Source organism: Pararge aegeria, chromosome 18 (assembly GCF_905163445.1).
Source record: "Pararge aegeria chromosome 18, ilParAegt1.1, whole genome shotgun sequence".
Lineage (NCBI taxonomy): Eukaryota > Metazoa > Arthropoda > Insecta > Lepidoptera > Nymphalidae > Pararge > Pararge aegeria.
In genome coordinates, this window is record NC_053197.1 from 8,467,600 (window position 1) to 8,486,047 (window position 18,448).

Genomic DNA, 18,448 nt, shown 5'->3' on the forward strand with positions numbered 1-18,448 from the left:
ACAGTCAATATTTACGACCCCTCTAGCGCAGTGGTGAGCGTTGTGGTCTTATAAGGAGGTCTGGAGGTCTGGAGGTCGCGGGTTCGCTCCCCGACAGATACTATTTGGGAATTTATTAGCATTCCGTTAGGGTGCGTGGAAACTGATTGGCGTTCTAGACCAAAAACCGTCCGTTCGCTACAATTTTCGACTGCTAGTCATATACCACCAGGTTATATTGCAGTCCAGGAGTAACTTGTAGTGGATTAAGGAAAATGTTATTGACAACATTATATTATTACCTGACCCATTTGTTTTTTTCTTAATTGCAGTTATTGGAGTGTAATTAAGTTCATATTATCAAATATTTATTTTATATTCTAATAAAATACAGCAAATATAAATATTATTAGATATTTTTTTTATACCTGCGAAAAACGAGGATCTTCATGACCCACCGATCGATCGGTAAATCAATTGATCCTAATATTGTTGCACTTCTACTAAAAAAGTTTAGTTTAGTGTAATCCATGTTAAAAACAATTTATAATAGTACCAATTCCAAAACGATTGACAAAATTTTAGCATACAGTCTGTAATAATACAGGTTAGGAAGGTTATTTTTCCGGGATAAAAAGTTACTGGTCCAGAAATTATCGTTATGCGGAAAATAATGCGTGATACCTTCTATCACAACAACAAACCGACAATTTACTTTTGTATTTAAGTATAATATATAACATTGGGATAGGGATGACTCTAGGGAAATCCTCACGGAGATAAATCTTCTCCCCACAGAGAGACAGAGAGGAGAAGTTATACGTATGTCTAGAAACTTACGGCGCAGCGTCTCAACTTTCCGCCTGGTGTCTGGGTCACGGGAACACTTTCTCGAACAACCGCAACATATGCGATTTAACTTGAAATCTATACTTAAAGTTGTAAATCTTAAATATTGTTACTAGAGGTTGTTCGTATTTTCGTACGTCCGGACACTCCAAGGCTACTATGTAAAGAAGTTAAAAATTCAACATCCCGGGACTGTCGTTGTTCTTGTAGGGCGCGAAGTTTGAATTTTTTATAAAGTTGCCATATAACCTCGGCTCGACGCTTGCTGCTTACCTTCTAGCTAATTACTGTAATAATGAAGGCAGTTTTAAAATGTTAGTCCATATAACTGAATTATTTTATGGTTTACTGAAGTGCGCAGTAGTTGTGGATCCTCGAACTCCTTTTGTATAGTTTACGTACCAACTGTAAAATGCAAGCTTCACGATTAAGGCGCGAAATTAACCGTTAACTGTGTTTTCAGATGTAACTGAAATATCCGAGGACAAAGTTATTTACATTTCGAATACATTTTATCCGGGGAAATTATTTTAGGGCTGCGGAAATAGGGAAAACGGTATCTAGATTTACGCAAAAGGTGTCGTGAGTGATCTATACTAATTTTCTTTCAGTGTATCTCAGGTAGGTTTTTAATAATAGAACACTAATAGATAAACTATGTTTAAGGATGAAAGTCACCATCATTATCATATTATATATCAATTGCAGGTTACCTCACGATGTTTTTCATTTCCGTTAAAGCAAACAAACTTTACAGTAAAAAGTTCCTAAAGAAAAGACTGAAAAAAAAATAGTTTAAAAACGAACGCGATCGTTGACAACTAAGTTTGTTTTGAAGGTAGGTACATTATTCGAGATGAATTAGCTAAAATGATCCGGAAAAGGGTATACAGCAACGTTTGCTGCTTGTTTCATGTAACATTTGACATAACCACTTGTGGACGTTATCGCGTTATCAGCAAGTGTCGGCGATCTCGCTATCTCGCGGTCGAGGCAAGAGCGCTTCTATCCCGCCATTCGCGTCATAACCGTGCCAACGTACTCTCGGGTTTCGCCTTTCGCCCAACCACCCATTCAAATCTTTACCGTCGCAGACGTGGTCGACGCGGCCGGTGCATGTTGCTAAATTATTAATCGGTTCGTTAACCCACTTACTGTAGGCGCATGCATCCATCGATTGTGAAATTATAATCCATGCACATGTTTTGTGCATATATTACTTAACTGTAACCAGTTAATTGATCAACAGTTAGTGATGTTACGCGTATTAGCGCATCGGTTAAGCAGCAGTTGTTTGTGCGGAGTGTGAACGATCATGATTAAGTGCTGTGTGTGTGTTAGTGATTTAATATTGTGCGGATATCATACGGTTTATATTAATCATGCTGAGGCGTCGGGGAACGTATACAGTCAATGCTGATTCTGGACTTCGGACGAAGAGCTCGGATCTAGCTGCAGTCGTATCGAAAAAGTTAGGTAAATGTTCGTTCTCCGACAACTGGTTTCAGATTATCTACCATGCTTATCTTTTTGTGCTATGGGCGATATAATATCTACAGTTATTTACTTTTAGATCCACAGAGAGGTTCTAACAATGCCTATTATGATTCAAATTTCAAGTATTCAATTGATTTAAATATTTTATACAGTCTGGAATTCCAATCGCACACAGTTGCTCTCGGCTTAGTTATTCAATAAGTTTTTTTATAACTTTACCTTCAGTTAGGTAACGTAAGAGACGTGTATTTTTTAGAATATTTCCTTACGTCTTTTGCATAACCTAGTCATTGTATTCAATTATATTGCTTTCACTTTATCTGTTGAACCTCATAAACATTCACTACTGACTCATATCTCGTTATCTTTTAAACTAACACATCAATGATGGTAGGAGGTTGCTAAAATAAAAAAAACTTTTAATATTTAATAGTTTTGTTTAAATCACCGTAGTTAGCCTCTTGTATAGCCGCTTACTTCTATATCTACTTAGATTAAGTCAATAGGTTTATGAGGAATTATTTATTAATGGTACTAAATCTAATAATCAGCTGCTGCCCGGAACTTCTGCCATTTTTTTCGGTTTCTTTTAAATACACGCGGGAACCGTTACGTATAGATAAAAAGTAAATTACCTACTTTGTCCTTCTTTCAGCTATTTATCTATGCAAAATTTTCAAAAGGTTTAGTTCAAAGCCTCCAGATTCTGCAGGAATGTTATGCTGGTGCTTTATCTTATGAAGTATCTTGTCTTGTATCCATTTGCAGGATGCAAGCTATTTGTGTGCCAAATTCCATCATTGGTGGAGCTGAACATTGATAGTAAACAAATAAACGGACTGCCACACTTCTGCAATTATAACATTCTTCATAACAACCCATTACCGGCCTACTATAGGGCACGGGTCTCCACCCACAATGAGAAGGGGTTAAGGCCGTAGTCCACCACGCCGGCCCAGTGCGGATTGGTGGACTCCACACACCATTGAAAACATTATGCAGAACTCTCAGGCATGCAAGTTTTCCTCCCGATGTTTTCCTTCACCGTTGAAGTTAGAGGTGCGTGCTGGGATTGGAGCTCGGCCCCCCGTAAGTAAAGTCGAAGTCGAAGCATAAATTAATCATAACACAATTAAAAGTATGATCATGATAGTTACTATTAACAAAAAATATGATTTAGAAATTAATCACTATGCTTCGAGAAACAATCGAATTCTGATTCGCATTTGCAACGGTTCAAAATATTTTATGTTTTCTTAAAAGTACACAATATCAATCGTTTCCCCATTAAGACTTGTGTTTAATTTCCGCGCTGATGAAAGGAAAGCATACTAAATTACACATGCATGATACACGTGTATTCCGAACAACATTTTTAGCTACAGTCTTCGCGAGAAAGATATACTTCTACCGGTACATTAAATAAATAACAACGCAACCGCGCAAGAATTATGTTTCTGTTATATCATCCCAATTATCAATACTTAACGATAACCACCGTCACTGCATTTTATGACCGAAATATAAATTATATGACATATACTTTGACATATCATCATGATAAAATATATTATGTGTTGTGAATAGAGATTCGGATAAATGGTCATGTATCAATATATTATAGCACAACTAAGAATTCGTTTATATCGTTTTGGGTTTCGATAGCGTTTTGATTATATCGGTTTGTGTACATATATGTATAGTTAGGTAACTAGCTAGGCCTCGTGTCCTAAAGAGATATGAGTGGAGTAGATAGATAGCGGTTTCGGTGTCCTTCTAAATTATTATTAAGTAGATTTATTAACTATGTTATACTTATTCAAAGTTTGGCCAATTCAAGAATTGAATAATCTTAGTTTTGTGGCATTATCCTATTAACTTCAATATATTAGTACCTATATAGTGTGCAGTATACACTGTATTATCAGAGTCATTTAACTCGTTGAGGTTGGTGCATTTTCCTAAAAAAGGTCCAAAGTAGTTCAGAGCGTTAACTTTTTGACCCATTTCATAGCATAAATGTAAACAAATGTTACAACGCCCTACACAATACGATTAAAAGTACCTCACTCTACAATGCCATATTATTATTTAGACGAATAATACTGGTCATTGCTACTACGTATCTTTTACATCACAAAATATCTAGTAAAAACTAACAATCCAATTCAACAACAATCAAAAACAATCCAATTGACTACTGCACTTTTATAAACTGTGTTTGAGAAGTCGGACTTCCTTAATTATACAGATAAATTACACAAATGAGCAAATAGTGAGAGTCTTTAACAAAAAGGTATCTTTCCATTTAAAATTATTATATAAATATAACTCGTAACTTTTATATACTCTATGCATATAATATGACCAGTTAACCCGCAGATACTCGTATATACGGTTTGGCATACGTAGATGGCGCAACGTGAATAAAGTGCTGAGCTCACTGGCGTTGACCCAGGTCATAATAGGCTTATGCGTGTAAAAATATACACAAACTGAACTAGATTTTGCCTGCGGTTGCGAATACCTGCAATTACTACAATACTTTAATATCATTAGGCTCACTAGACGTGGTGTCTAGACGATTTTGTCCTTTACATATGTCTTAAAATTCTCGGCATCGCAGAGTGTTTAGAGTTTAAATCTATAAACTTTTAAAATGCATATAAAATTTCAGAACCGTCAGGATTTGAACCAGCGATACGCATACCGCCGATGGTTAAATTAATATATGCCCATTTTATCAGTCTTAAGGCGACTGAGTTTATGTTTGTATGCGTATATTATAGTATACTAGCTGTTGCCCGCGACTTCGTCTGCGTTTGATTTTGTTTTTAAAGTATTCAGTATCGCTAAGCCTTAAATGAGCATAGTTGTATATATATATATTAACATGTGACTGTCAATTAATTATAGACAAATAATTTGTAATAAAATAAAATTGTGACTTTACTTAAAGATCTAAGCTATCCTATCTCTTAAGTTGGACCAGACTGCTCACGGTGTGCCAATTTAATTTAAAATCGGTTCAGTAGTTTAGGAGTCCATCGCGGACAAACATCGTGACAGGAGATTTATATATTATAGTATATATAATGTAAATTTTGAAAATTTGTAAATTTGATATTTCCTCAAAGTGTAGGTAAAACAGTTAAAGGAAAATTATATTTTGAGTAATGACCCGATTGAAGATAGTCAAGAGTGGCTGCGCAGTTACAACTACAGTTTTATTGATTCAATAGAAGTCCGAGGTTTATTCAGATCCGAGATCAAACCTAAACTCAAACCTTTTCCTCTTTTCGAACGTTGCTTTTTTATTATAATGAGTGGAATAATTAAAAAAACCATTCCTAAATAGGTTGTTTGGGGTATTTTTTCAATATTATTTGGAGAAAGCTGCTATGTAAAAACTGTATCTATTATAATTTTAGAGTTTTTTTTATTTTGTAGTTATTATTATTTTAGATCAGCCAATTTTAATAAGGTTTTTAGTACAACCATATTGTTATGAACATTGCAATAGATTTATGGCGTCCAATTGCGATTCACCAGCTTTCTCAACAAGTTGCCAAATCTTCTTCATACAAAACTCATAATTGAATAGCGAGAGTTTTCAACTCTTCGCATATTTTGTACGAGTGGTAATAGCAGGGCCACCCTGCTATTACCACTACTTTGCAAATGTGGGAAAAAGTTGTGATCCGGGCAGCTGTTGGGTTCCAGTTAAACTAGGACTAATTTTTTCGTAGTTGGCAGATCTATGCCGACTATTGTGTAATAACTAACTATTGTTTATAAGGTGCCGATAATGATCCAGAGCAGTTTTATAAATTTTGTCTACGTACGTAACTCTTTGCTATCGGGAATATTAAAATTAGAACCATATGGTTAAAACACTGATTCGTTGAAAATTCGAAAGTTTAATTGTGTAAATATCGTTAAACACCCTTCTTTTAAATTAGTACGCGTAATGGGACTATCAACTGTTCTATCCGGCGCGGCAGTTCGATAGTGCCATCCTCTGTCAACATTATATAAAACCGCTAACCACAAGTTAATTCAGTGGTAAAAAAAAAACGTATAGGGGAATGAATTGACGCATACCTTCACAGGCAGCGTAGGATGCGATAGCGAGCCAGAATACCCACTAAACCCCAGTGAGTTTGAGATGGTTTAGGTGAAGACCTCATTGCTAATTGAATACTCTTTGGTGTCTACCATTAAGTGTGTGTGAGTGGGGATAAAGCGTTTAGGGCCATTGAAGATGTGTGGCCATAGTGGTGTCAATGATAACAGTCGATTTCGTTTGTCGTTACGGGGACACAAGTAGGTAACTGCACGGATGATCTTTGATGGTAAAAATTTGGCTTTTACTGTTAAGCTTCACATAACGTTAATAAATACAAAAATATGCAAAATCAAAATAAGTCTATAAATAAACAATAGGTCCAGTTTCTAAACACATGTTAATTCAATGTTTCTGGATTCTTATAATTTTTTAACGGAAAAAGTAATATTATTATGAGCAGTTTGCCCTTTCGCGTTGTGGAGCCTGCAGCGACACTAGTCCTCCCGGTATGAAAACCGGTTTAGCCGTTCCTTTATGGCTACAACTAAATAAGAATAAAAAAATTATAACTTTTCGTTACTACTTATTTCATTTATTTGAAAAGTTTTAAAATTGGGTTTGTTGCATAATTGATGGTTGATGGAAATAATGGATAAAATTATGATACGAATTCGATTAACGTACTTTTGAAGTCGTTAGTATCGGTAATAAAAATCAAACACAAACTTTTGGGTCATTGATCAATGAGTATACAATTAACTAATTAAATTTTAATTATTAAGTTATGCTAATGTCATTTTGAAACGTTGCCCAAGCGACGGATACACAATGTATATTATATTTTATGTCGTAGGGTAGTATCGAATTTTTGCTAAACCCGAGAAGGGATTGCAAAGGAACTAATAATAAACTATAAATAATAGGAAACTAGCGCTCGAAAATAGAAAAAGTAATAAATCAATCTAAGCCATAGACTTCATAAGTTAAGGTTTTAAATTAGAGTGTCAGTATTGCCAATTCAATTTCATTTCATTTCAATTTCATTTCATTTCAATTTACCCACAACACAAGCTACGCTTACTTTGGGTCTAGATGGTGTATTGTCGTAGTATATGTGCCGTATCTTATATTATCAAAAAGTTTGGCCTTAGAAACATGGGCTTAATATGTTTTCATTACGGCTATTTGTCCTTGGCGATTATTCGTTTTTATCGTTATTCAGAAATGTACGAAATGCAAAAGCTAATACAAATAATTTTAATTAAAGAGTCTGTCTGCGATTTAGATATTGCTGCATCTTATTAAAACTTACATATAAATTATTTGAATTCTATTGTAATTCATTATTAAACACTAATGTTTGCCTGAGGCTCTTTTTAATAGCACTAATCCTTGTATAGGAAAAACAAATTTTCACAGGATATTTACAGCTTCTTTCTTCGGACTTTGCGAGAGTACCTAATTTACTGCGGATAATTATACTGAATCGGTTTTCAGTAAAGTAAGAAGAGAATCTTGTGGGCTACATCGTGTACCTTCATAATATATGGGAAACGGGATAAACAATGCCATCTCAAGGCCTAAATAAAAATTCCTCTATCAACTACAAATTATTACAAGATACTTGTTTCTCTATTTTAGATACTTTTACAAGGTCAAGTATGTCGTTTTGATGTTACCACCGTTTCGAAACTTAGAGACTACCGGTAAGAATCTAGCTAGAAAACCAGCAGTTGTTCTTTTCCAATATCAACATTTTGCAATTTGTTAATTATTATTCAATCTTGTTGGCCCGCAGTCGGCCCCAATTTTCATTGTCAAAAGCTTTGTTGTAGCGGTCGCCAACAACTTCAAGAACCAATCAACACTGAAGATCCCCTTGAACCACGTGTCAATAGGGGTAAAGGCACTGCAAAGATCAAAACTTGATCGGAAGTCGTTCATTTAGGAAAAGTTATTGTGAATATACGAAATTATGCCTTCCGGTACGATGTCACGTAGAAACCGATAAAAGAAGGAGTATAAGTAGTATTATTCAACTCGGAGAAATATTCACAACACATTGACAAAAGAAGGAACTATTAATGCGTTAATACAGTTTTTTCCACTGTAGTGTTGGTCATGACGATAGATGCGAATGCGAGGGTTCCAAATGCGAATCTTCTGCTGTGGTCTGGATGCAAAACTGCAAATTAAAGAGCACACTATGCACTCAGTCCAGGTCATTACATAACTAAATCCTAATAATATCGTTGAATGACAGTATGTTACCGAGGCCCGCCAACCTGAATTACAGCTTTATAAGATATTTTTTCTTGAGCCCTTTAGCTTGTAGCCATTAGTTAGGCTTTAAATAAGCTGATGATGATGATTCTATTTGTAAGATATGTAAGTAAAGTATTTCTTTGTATGAACGAATTTCATTTCGTGTCATATAGGTACGAGCATGGCGGCACCTTTGTCTTGAATTGGATTTCTGCCTAAAATTATTTCAACAACTTTTCTCCCAATTGACGTCAGTTCTTTTGTTATACAAAAACTCAAAGAAACTAAATTTAGAGGCCTAAAAGTAGCACTATCTTGGACAAAATATCTAAGCTTGTGAAATAATTTGAATGTCACTGTGTATTTTTATTATTTTAAAATGGAAACAACTAATTGTCGCATAAAATCCCCTTCAAGCTTGGAATTTTTTGAAAACTGAACTTTCTTAATTTCTAACTAAAGGCCAAGACACAAAGTTCCGTGGATAGAGTTCCTTGAAAAATTAAGGACTTTTCTTCAGCCTTTTCTTTCCCGTTTAACCTTCTTGGGGGTTGATATTTTCTTTGTCAGTCAGTCACGAAGCCTTTTCTAGTTAAAGATTATAATGAAAAAGTTTAAGCGTTAGTCTATGGAAATACCTTTTTGTCATCACTTCAGTATTGATTAGGCAACCATTACTATAGATAGGAAAGTACAATGTAATTTGTTACTAAGTTACTCTATTTTGCACGCGACTCCAATTGCTTTCGGGTTCGATGGAACTAAAGAATTTAACAAGAACGTATTCGATCTAAGATTTTCACTAGTTCTTTGTTTTCAGTCATTAGATTAAGAAATAAGTACATACTTTTACTAGTTTCTGAGTGTTAGAGTAGCATCAGCAAAAGAACAGAACTATTTTTAGTAATATTTTAGTAGTAGTAGTAGAGCTTTGAGTGACAGAGCATGTTCGGTTAAGATATACCGCCATTCTTTTTTCCGATCCGACTTTTATTCCCGGTGCCGGTGTAATTACAGGCACTTAACACATACGCCTCAAGACGTGATCCTATCATGCCCTGCGAAAGGTTGCTCAGTTTATAGGCGATGGTTTTACTGGGATGGATGGATGTCCAGACTAAAAAGCAGGCTATAAAGGCTTTTTATCACTTCTCCGGTATGATCCTCTCTTGATCTGCCTGTTATTTATAGTCACGTCAAGCGGCGAGTTACAATAGTTCTGCGTAGATATCCTTGTTAATCGTTGAGACTTACAATAATTATATTGTTCTTCTATTTTAAATTGAGAGCTTAGCTCTCAGCTCTCCCCTTCACTATCCATGGCTCTCTGTTCCACCTCTTTATGAGTTTGGGGGTGGGGGTCATATGTCCCACAAAATCCAGTCTCGGTATTCCACTTCGCCTCTAGTTTTCCCACAAATTTTACGTTCGCTATAAATTCACCAGGTCTTAGTTGGTGACCGAACATTTTTCCCCTTCTGATTTCAATAGTATCTTAAGTTAATAATATCTAACATTTTATAGTTATTAAGGGTATTTTAAATATCCAATTAAAAGTTGCACGTATGCAGTTCGTTCATTTGACGGACAGAAATGCTCGACTCACGTAGTAACAAATGGCGCATTTGTGACGTACGCGATGATGCGTCAGAAGTGGTGAGACCGGTTCCCTCTATTATATGTCGGTCGGTTGGTGTTACGACATTGCCTTGGTCGCGATCAAAAGCGGTCGGTGTATGCAAGACGGCATGCGACAGGGTGTCGGCTTCCACTGACAATGCATGTGCCCAGACTGTGACTAGGAAATAAACTACTTATATTACAATATCTTTTTCGCAATTGCTTACGTATAAAATACTTATGAGATGAACTGAAGCTTTTAATTAGCCTATGAGAATGCCCACAGGCTTTTGGAGCATATAATATATACTTATGGCTTAAGTTGCTCTACTAGGCAAGGTACTACGTTCGACAGTATTTTCTAACTCCGTGCTAATTGTTTCTTGAGAAAAATATTTGGCTCTACCCGAGAACGCACTCGGCAGCTCGTAATATAGTTGAGCATGTTTACTACTGGACCAAAGATGTAGCCATTTTAGCATAGTAAAAATATCTTTCAACACACTTATGATTTACCATAATAATAGTATGTGACCAGGGTTTTCATTCAAGAATAATAATTAGGCATGCTGCCAGTTTTTATACGCAACGATTGACATTTGACCTCCGCAACTCGTTAGAGATAAACTAGTAGCGCATAGGTTAAGATACGATTATTTTCCTCCAAGGAATAACAATTTTAGTTTTAGTTCAGCAGAAGCAGAGTTTTTTTTTTGGGAACTACTACCGCCATGCTTATTTGTGCTGCCAAGCAACATTGCTGTGTTCGGGTCTTGAAGAGCATCGTTGCTGGTGTTATTAAAGGCCCGTGAGGCTTAAGAGGTCTTCTTCGGGTGGATAGACACATACGTGCCACTTTGTAGTGTTCCTTGCATGTCTCGCGAAGTGTTGCTCTGTCGGGATGTAATTTTTATCTCCTGCCTATGCTAGCCCTTCTGGACCTCTTTATTTCTTTCCATACTCGGTTGTTATTGTTGGTAAAGACAAGCCTATATTTGGCCGTCCTGCCCTTACTGCCTGTACTAGGCACTGAAGGCTAAAAATATGTCTAAATAAAGTGTCCTATAAAAAGAGCTGATTGATTTTTCGTTTTTACTCCACCACGGGGTCTCGTCATTATCATTGTACAACCTTTGTTGAGACTAATCCAATAACCCCAAAAAGGATATATCAACTGTGAAGTTACTGAGGGACTACTTTACGCTGAGCATCAGCTCAAGGTTTTTATAATATCTTGGGAATACCATCAAAGTAACAGTACAACAAATTGTATACATACAAGTCAGTGTTGTGACATACATATAAGTCTTTTTCGTTACCTATGAAATGACCTAATGACCTTCAAACTCCTTCGGACATATCTTCATACTTAAGAACTATCTCGATCACGTTAGGTTTTTAACAGATAAAAATCCGCAATAAAAAATAGGTCCATGGGTTCGCGAGCTATGACGCTTTACCCCTCTTTTTGTTTCAGGAGTCAAAAGTCATTGTAGGAAGACTGTGTTGGAATATTTCTACTGTACAGTCTGCAGGAAGTCTTATTTATGAACTGTATTAACTTCAATAGATTGGTAAGCGTATGATACATTTACCAAACTATTGAAGTAAGTAACTAATGAATCTCTTTTTTAGAATAATATTTGAATATTATATTTGTAAGAATATGACCTCTGGATAGTTATTTATGTATAAGATAAAAAAGACCGGATTTCATGGTATTGGAATTCATATCACTTATACTTAATTGGTATTTTATAACAGTTTAAGTGTTTGATTAAATAATAAAGAGCTTTGAATATTTTGGCTTACATATTGATTGATAAAGGATTTTTGCGCAAATAAAAATGGCGGACGGTAGGTAAACCAAGCTCCTTACTTTAATATTCAAACCCATTTGCTAAGCGTTAATTACAACAAAATAAATATGTTGCAATCTCGGATACAATACTCAGATAGAAAGCGAAAGCGTATCGAATAAACTAGCGGCCTGTCGTGTACAAGGAATCCAACTAACTTCGCCAAAACTTCTAATCCAATTGTCGTATATGTTATGCCGCAGTAACGAGTGTTCTTATAAGCCTATTCGTCACAAATCCTAACGTCTGCCTACAAAGTCATATACAAAGTAACTCCACTCAATTATATTTATCGATTTTACCATTTCAAGATGCCTTACTGTCCACATACCTTGAAATCTATTGTAGATAGTTTAGACGTTGTTCTGATTTAAAATGAGCACAGCGAACTCGCTAATCTACAGATATTCTTAATACTGTATCGTTACGGCAGAGCAGAATATAGTTGAGACTACCTCACCACAATCCCTAAGGTATTGGACAATGGCAGTGGTGTATTGGCAAAATTGCATGAAATGGCAAAAAAAAAACAAAACAATTTTAGCGTAGACAGTGTTTTTGTGCGTGTATGAAGTGCACCCCGCTGGACAACGGGCAGCAGCGTCCTTTTCTTTTGCCAACCCGTCTATACAATAAGAGCAAACCCCACTCTTTAGAAGAGGCCTTTAGTCCAGCAGTGGACTGTTATAGGCTATTGATGATGATGGTGATGATGATACTTTATACTAAAGCACAGAACACAGTAGGTATTATATCAGTCGTCCTAGTATTGCATTAGGGTGGATACTGCCTCTAGTATCTGTAAGCTATAAGCTATTAGTTTATATTTTCAAAATATTATTTCTCATAGGTATTTTAACTACAACTTATTGTATAGTATTCTTTAAATAAAAAATGTTTCAGCCCCTTTTCAGTCAGGGCTAGATTTTTGAATTTGCTTTCTTAGTGTCTACCTGCGGTATACGAGTAGGTATACCCGTATAACCTAAGCAAGTTTCACGTTTGTTTTTTGTCTAGTGAGAGACTGGGGCCGTGGCTAGTTAAGACCTTACCGACAAAGAGGTGCCTTTATGCAATTTGGCGTTCCGGTACGACGCCGCGTAGAAAACTAATTGGGGGTATTAGGTTTAATAAAACTGCAGTACCCCTATAACAGGTTAGCCCGTTACCATCTTAGACGGCATCATCACTGGCCACCAGGGAAGACTGCAGTCAAGGCCGTATTTGTAATGGGATCAAGAAAAAATAATAATAAGCTTGTGCACAAAGTTTTGACCACAAAATAAATCTCATTAAGTTTTCTAATATGAAACTGTCATTGTAGTTGCCATGGCTGAATAATTAGTTATCCTTGACTCGGTCGTGACTTCGTACAGTGACACAGTAGGTACTAGGTACGTTTTAGATTTAGTTCATCGGCAATGATGTTTAGCGATTGGCCTGCCTTTTAATAGTAGGAAAGAACACGAATGTTTACTCGTATTACGCTCTGTTAATATAACAAAACATGCTTTAGCACTACAGTTCATATGGGTCACTCTTACTGATGTAGGCTCAAATTTAAGTTTGTTATTGCTTATACATAACGTAACTTTTGAGTGCAGAAATCTGTATGACTACAAAATAATGCATCTACATATTTGACGGTCATTAGACATTACCGTGTGGTGACGGTAGATCAGAAAACAAGTCTCACCACCGCACCTTATACACCTGGAATATGCAGCCTGAGAACGGGCAGCAGCGTCTTCCGTGCTGCTACTACTACCTACTGCGATCACCAACCCGTCTGCCCTGCTTGGTGAATATGGACAAACCCTTCCGTTCGGAGAAGCCTTTTGTCCAGCAGTGGACTGTTATAGGCTATTGATGATGATGAGAAATCATGTAAGGATAAATTTTATCCACAATTTCACGTACTAAACTTTATAATTCCTATTGAAACAGTCGGGCAATTACATCATGCGAAATTTTTTAATCATTTACCACGCTAAAACACGTTTAATAAATCGTGATTACATGGATGGTTTTCTTAAAGACTGCTGCTTTGAAGCAGGCCGCTCCGCTCTCATCTCAATGTTTGTAAACTGTAAAAAAATTTTGAAAAAGTGTAATCTGCTACAATCGTGCCGGCGCTTCTCATTAGAATCTGCCTTCCGAACCGGTGGTGGAGACACAACAAACAGACTGGCTTTACTTTTGAAATGTCCTTAAAACTAGGCCTACTTGAAATAAATTAATATTGAATGCGTGTAGAATTTTTGAGTTTAGATATATTATCCTAAAATTATGACATACTAATTACCTAAACATCTTATTTTTTATGTCATAGCGACTAAAACAACTTGTGGTATCTCTGCATCGTCTGGAACCTAATAGAAGACTGAAGTTTATCGGAAATGTTCCCGTATTAAATATTTATATCATAATACCCACCACCAACTAAATTCATGAACATTGGTTGTTAATCAAACACAACTCTAATTGTTTCTTGAAAACTATTTATTAATTAAATAATAATTATGAGCGCATTAAAAAAAATCCTAATCAATTAAATAAAATATCTGGCAATTGCTTACCCACTTAATAAAATTACTGTAACGTATGTTTTAATATTATTGGTTAGTAATTTTACGCTAAATTATTATAATACTATTAGTTGTTTTTTTACAAAACCCGTGGAAACCATTGGTTTTCCTGGGAATGCAAGCCCACGTTACTTTAACTAACTCTATGCCAAAAATAAAGTAGATCTATTGCTCAGTTAAGGCGTGAAAGAAAGACATCCAAAAAAACAAATACTCTTTTGCATTTATAATAATATTTCTTCGCATTTATAATTTTATTAGTGAGGATTTGTAAGTCATCTGTAAGCGTCAAAGTCGAACTAACCAAAAACGCCCTATATAAGCGGCCGAGATGAAACGCAAGGACCACTTTTATTAACACGAACGTTTGTTTAGAAATAGTGTAATAACTATAATCACTCCTTTACAAGGAACATATTATGTAGTGTTTCTAAAAGATAAATCTAAAATGGCGATTAAATAAGAGTTTAATCTCGGATCATTTGATACTTATTTTATATTATAAAAATAATATTTACGTTCGTGTAAATAGTGTTGTTGATTTGTCTGCGACCGAATAAAAAGTATACAAGTAGGAATAGGAATATGAAAGCGTTTTTTCAAGCCGTGTTACAAGCAAGGGCACACCGCGGCAGTTTTGCCCTCCAATTAAAAACCTAAGCTAGCTGGCCGGCACGGCGGCGGTGTATAACTATTCAAGCCGACCTTTAAAAAGCTTTAAATAAACGCCTGTTAGCACCCATACTTTACTTAAATAGAATTACATGCGGAGTTTTTTAAATCTCTGTCCATTAAAGCCTTACATGGCAAAACGATCATTTTTAAGTGCCTCAACTGCTGCTTGAACTAAAAATTAATAAACCTACGTTATATCTACTGTGCGGAATTGTTTTTTTTTGTTCGTTCTATAGAGCCGTACTGGGATCGGGGCTGCAGTTCGATCATATGCATGCATAGCAAAAATTTGTTTTATTAGACTGGATTTGAAACAAAAAAGGGGGTAATCAGCCATTAGTCGCGGTCAAAATGTAGAAGTAACATATGAAACTTCCTAACAATTCTTTATTTATTGTATGTGGATGTAGAGGAAAATGAGCCCAGTTCGTTTCACAATTACACTGGTTTATGATTAAGAGCTTGTTTACGTAGTTTTTTAACGCTTGTATAGTGTGTGATTTGAAAATATGTGACGTCACATGACTTAAATTATCAGCGACAGTATAAAGAGATGAACACGCGCGCATGCTTTGTGATACTGATCAAACCTGATATGAATAAAACATGTCGTGTACTCGATAATAACAGCCACTGTTCGTTTCGTTGGTTAATATTCTACTAAAATAGTTATGCAAGTAATGCTCGGAGTATCTCTACGTGATCAAGTAAGAAACAAGAAGATCTGAAGATCAAGATTTACCCACATAGCTCAACGAGTTGTGAAGCTAAAGTTGCAATAGGTGTTAAACATAGTTCGGAAAACCGATGGACGGTGGGGTCCCAAGGAGTTGGAATGGCGGCGCCGTTGTAAACACCGCGTTTGTCAGCCCTTGTCAGCAGTGGACGTCAAACGGTTGATATGGCGAAAATTGTTATATCTAAATAATAGATCGGATTAAATTATAACGGCCCTGCAGTTAACATTATTGAGAGACTGATCAGAATATTAAACTTTGTATCCATTTCTATTTAGAAAAATATGTTCGTTCGTTTAAATAAGTACGTTTAGTTTATTATTTTATCTACTTACGGTAAATTTATAGTCGTCAGATAACTTGACGAATTTTGGCAGAATTCTCCCACAGTAAAATTCTCAGTTAAAGATTACTTGGCGTATGGAAATTGGGCTATTTGACCATTTCAATAGTAGTAAAAGAGTTACTATATTATATTACAGGTAGGCTATATCTTTTCCTTAGATTAGTTATTTGCACATTTTTTAAAGTGCTTATAATAAAATAAATAAAATAGTTAATTAGTTTGTTTCGAATGGAACAATAATTATATTGTTGTTCTGAATTATGGTTGATCATGTCTCTCATTAAGCTAGAAAGTATCTCAGTACAAGTCATAACAGAGAGCACTTGCGAAGTTTGAATAGCTCATTGTCGTATGAGTTTAGCGAGGGCCTTGCTCAAGGGGCGGGGCGGGGTGTCGCACTATTTGTCGGCAGTTTGCTACGACGCGCGCTCGTGTGCGATCCTCCGCCAAACTGGAGTTTCCCGGAGGCCCAATATGTTTAGACAGTTTAAGAGTATCCGACGGTCCCGCAACTATGGCCCATCGCCCCGTAGGCGAGGTGACCGCCCGCTCGGAACCATCTCTGCTACGATTAGTTGACAGCGATAAAAGTGGCCAATTAAGCCGAGCTCGTGATCGCCTTTCTACATGCTTTAAGAAATTGCGGCGTACCATCAGTGAGTTGAAAATAAAAGTGTTCAATGCGCTCCACCGGTTCATGCATCTTGTATCATATTAGTTAAATGTTTCATACATGTTTGTTCATTTCAGTGTTCTAATGTTGCTTTTGTATTTTGCCGCGGCACGCAGGTGACGTGGATACACCTAAAAAGACCGAGCTGGCTTCGGAAAAGAAGGCTGCCGCCTCGCATCGTAAGTGCTAGATGTGGCACACACTATAGCTCGGCTGTAAATAGATGTTAGTTTTTTTCACATTTTCATTACATTCTAGTTACACATTTTCTTATCATAGGATATCACTTGCAGCTATTTACTTTATGACATTTTTTTTGTTGCTGAACAAAAACGATTACTATGTGAAAACAACAAAAACTGAGCATTATTCTTTAACATATAAGCTGAGCTTTATTCTTTACGTATTTAAAATAATGTTTTTCCAAGAAACTTTTTACAGCATACTCTTTAAAGGTTTATATTATCTCACGAGATTATTTTGATACCTCGAAGCAATAATAAAAAATGTTCATTAATACGCTGTGTAATAATAGGTTTTGTTGAGTTGGCCGGCAAAAGAAATGTTGTCCATTAAAGGATGAAGTCTATCATCGTAGAAATTATTCTCTAACTTCTAAATGTCTGTAGCTTGAACATTTCCTAATTTCATCTCATCTCACTCATTAGAATTTTTGTGTCATGTGTGTGTTCGTGTTCATAATTTCTTAGTGTTTTCATTTTTGCATTTATTAAACAGTAGGTGACCTAAAATACTACACAAATTTATATTAATAACCTAATTGGGCATTAGGGTTGCGGTATTTGAGAGTGCTTGCTTACTTCCGGTCAGCTTTATTTATTGGGGTACTTTAAAATTGTGTAAGTAAAATAACTCTGATTAATTACATTACTTATATACTTAGATAATTAGATAGATGAAGCTAGCCAGAAAACTTGCCAAACATGGCATCCTTAAGCAAAGAGTAACTAGAGAGTATTGAACTGCTGTGTAATGCCAAGTTGCTGTACATACAGCAACTTGGCATTACACAGATGTTTCCAACTCCGTGAAATCTGACGTGTAAATCGTTTTATAGTAAAAAAAGAAGATACTTCTTACCATTTCCATTGATAAAACTATCAATACAACATGGTATGAAAAAAGGTTGACAACGACGCTGCTTTACGCTATAGAGTAGCTTTCGTTCATTTTGATAGACAGTTTAATAGGGTTCATGTTCTGGACTAAAAAAGAAAATATGTTACCCCTGGTAAGGCAAATGCATCTGCGTTTTTATTTTTATTAAAAA

At 35.8% G+C, this 18,448-nt stretch overlaps 1 protein-coding gene across 10 annotated transcripts in view; it reads left to right on the forward strand.

Annotated features, from left to right (window-relative positions):
- Positions 1-18,448, forward strand: part of LOC120631345 (glycogen synthase kinase-3 beta) — a 51,595-nt gene that overhangs the window by 6,441 nt on the left and 26,706 nt on the right. For 2 of the 10 annotated variants that reach the window (XM_039900847.1, XM_039900851.1), the window contains exon 2: positions 17,274-17,336. The exons of 2 other annotated variants lie outside the window; for them this stretch is intronic. In XM_039900847.1, coding sequence (XP_039756781.1) covers positions 17,274-17,336 — 63 coding nt within the window. Of the gene's footprint in view, positions 1-1,753; positions 2,305-16,863; positions 17,141-17,273; positions 17,337-17,362; positions 17,383-18,448 lie in introns of those variants that run through there. 6 more of the 10 variants (XM_039900858.1, XM_039900849.1, XM_039900853.1 and 3 more) reach the window with 6 other exon arrangements.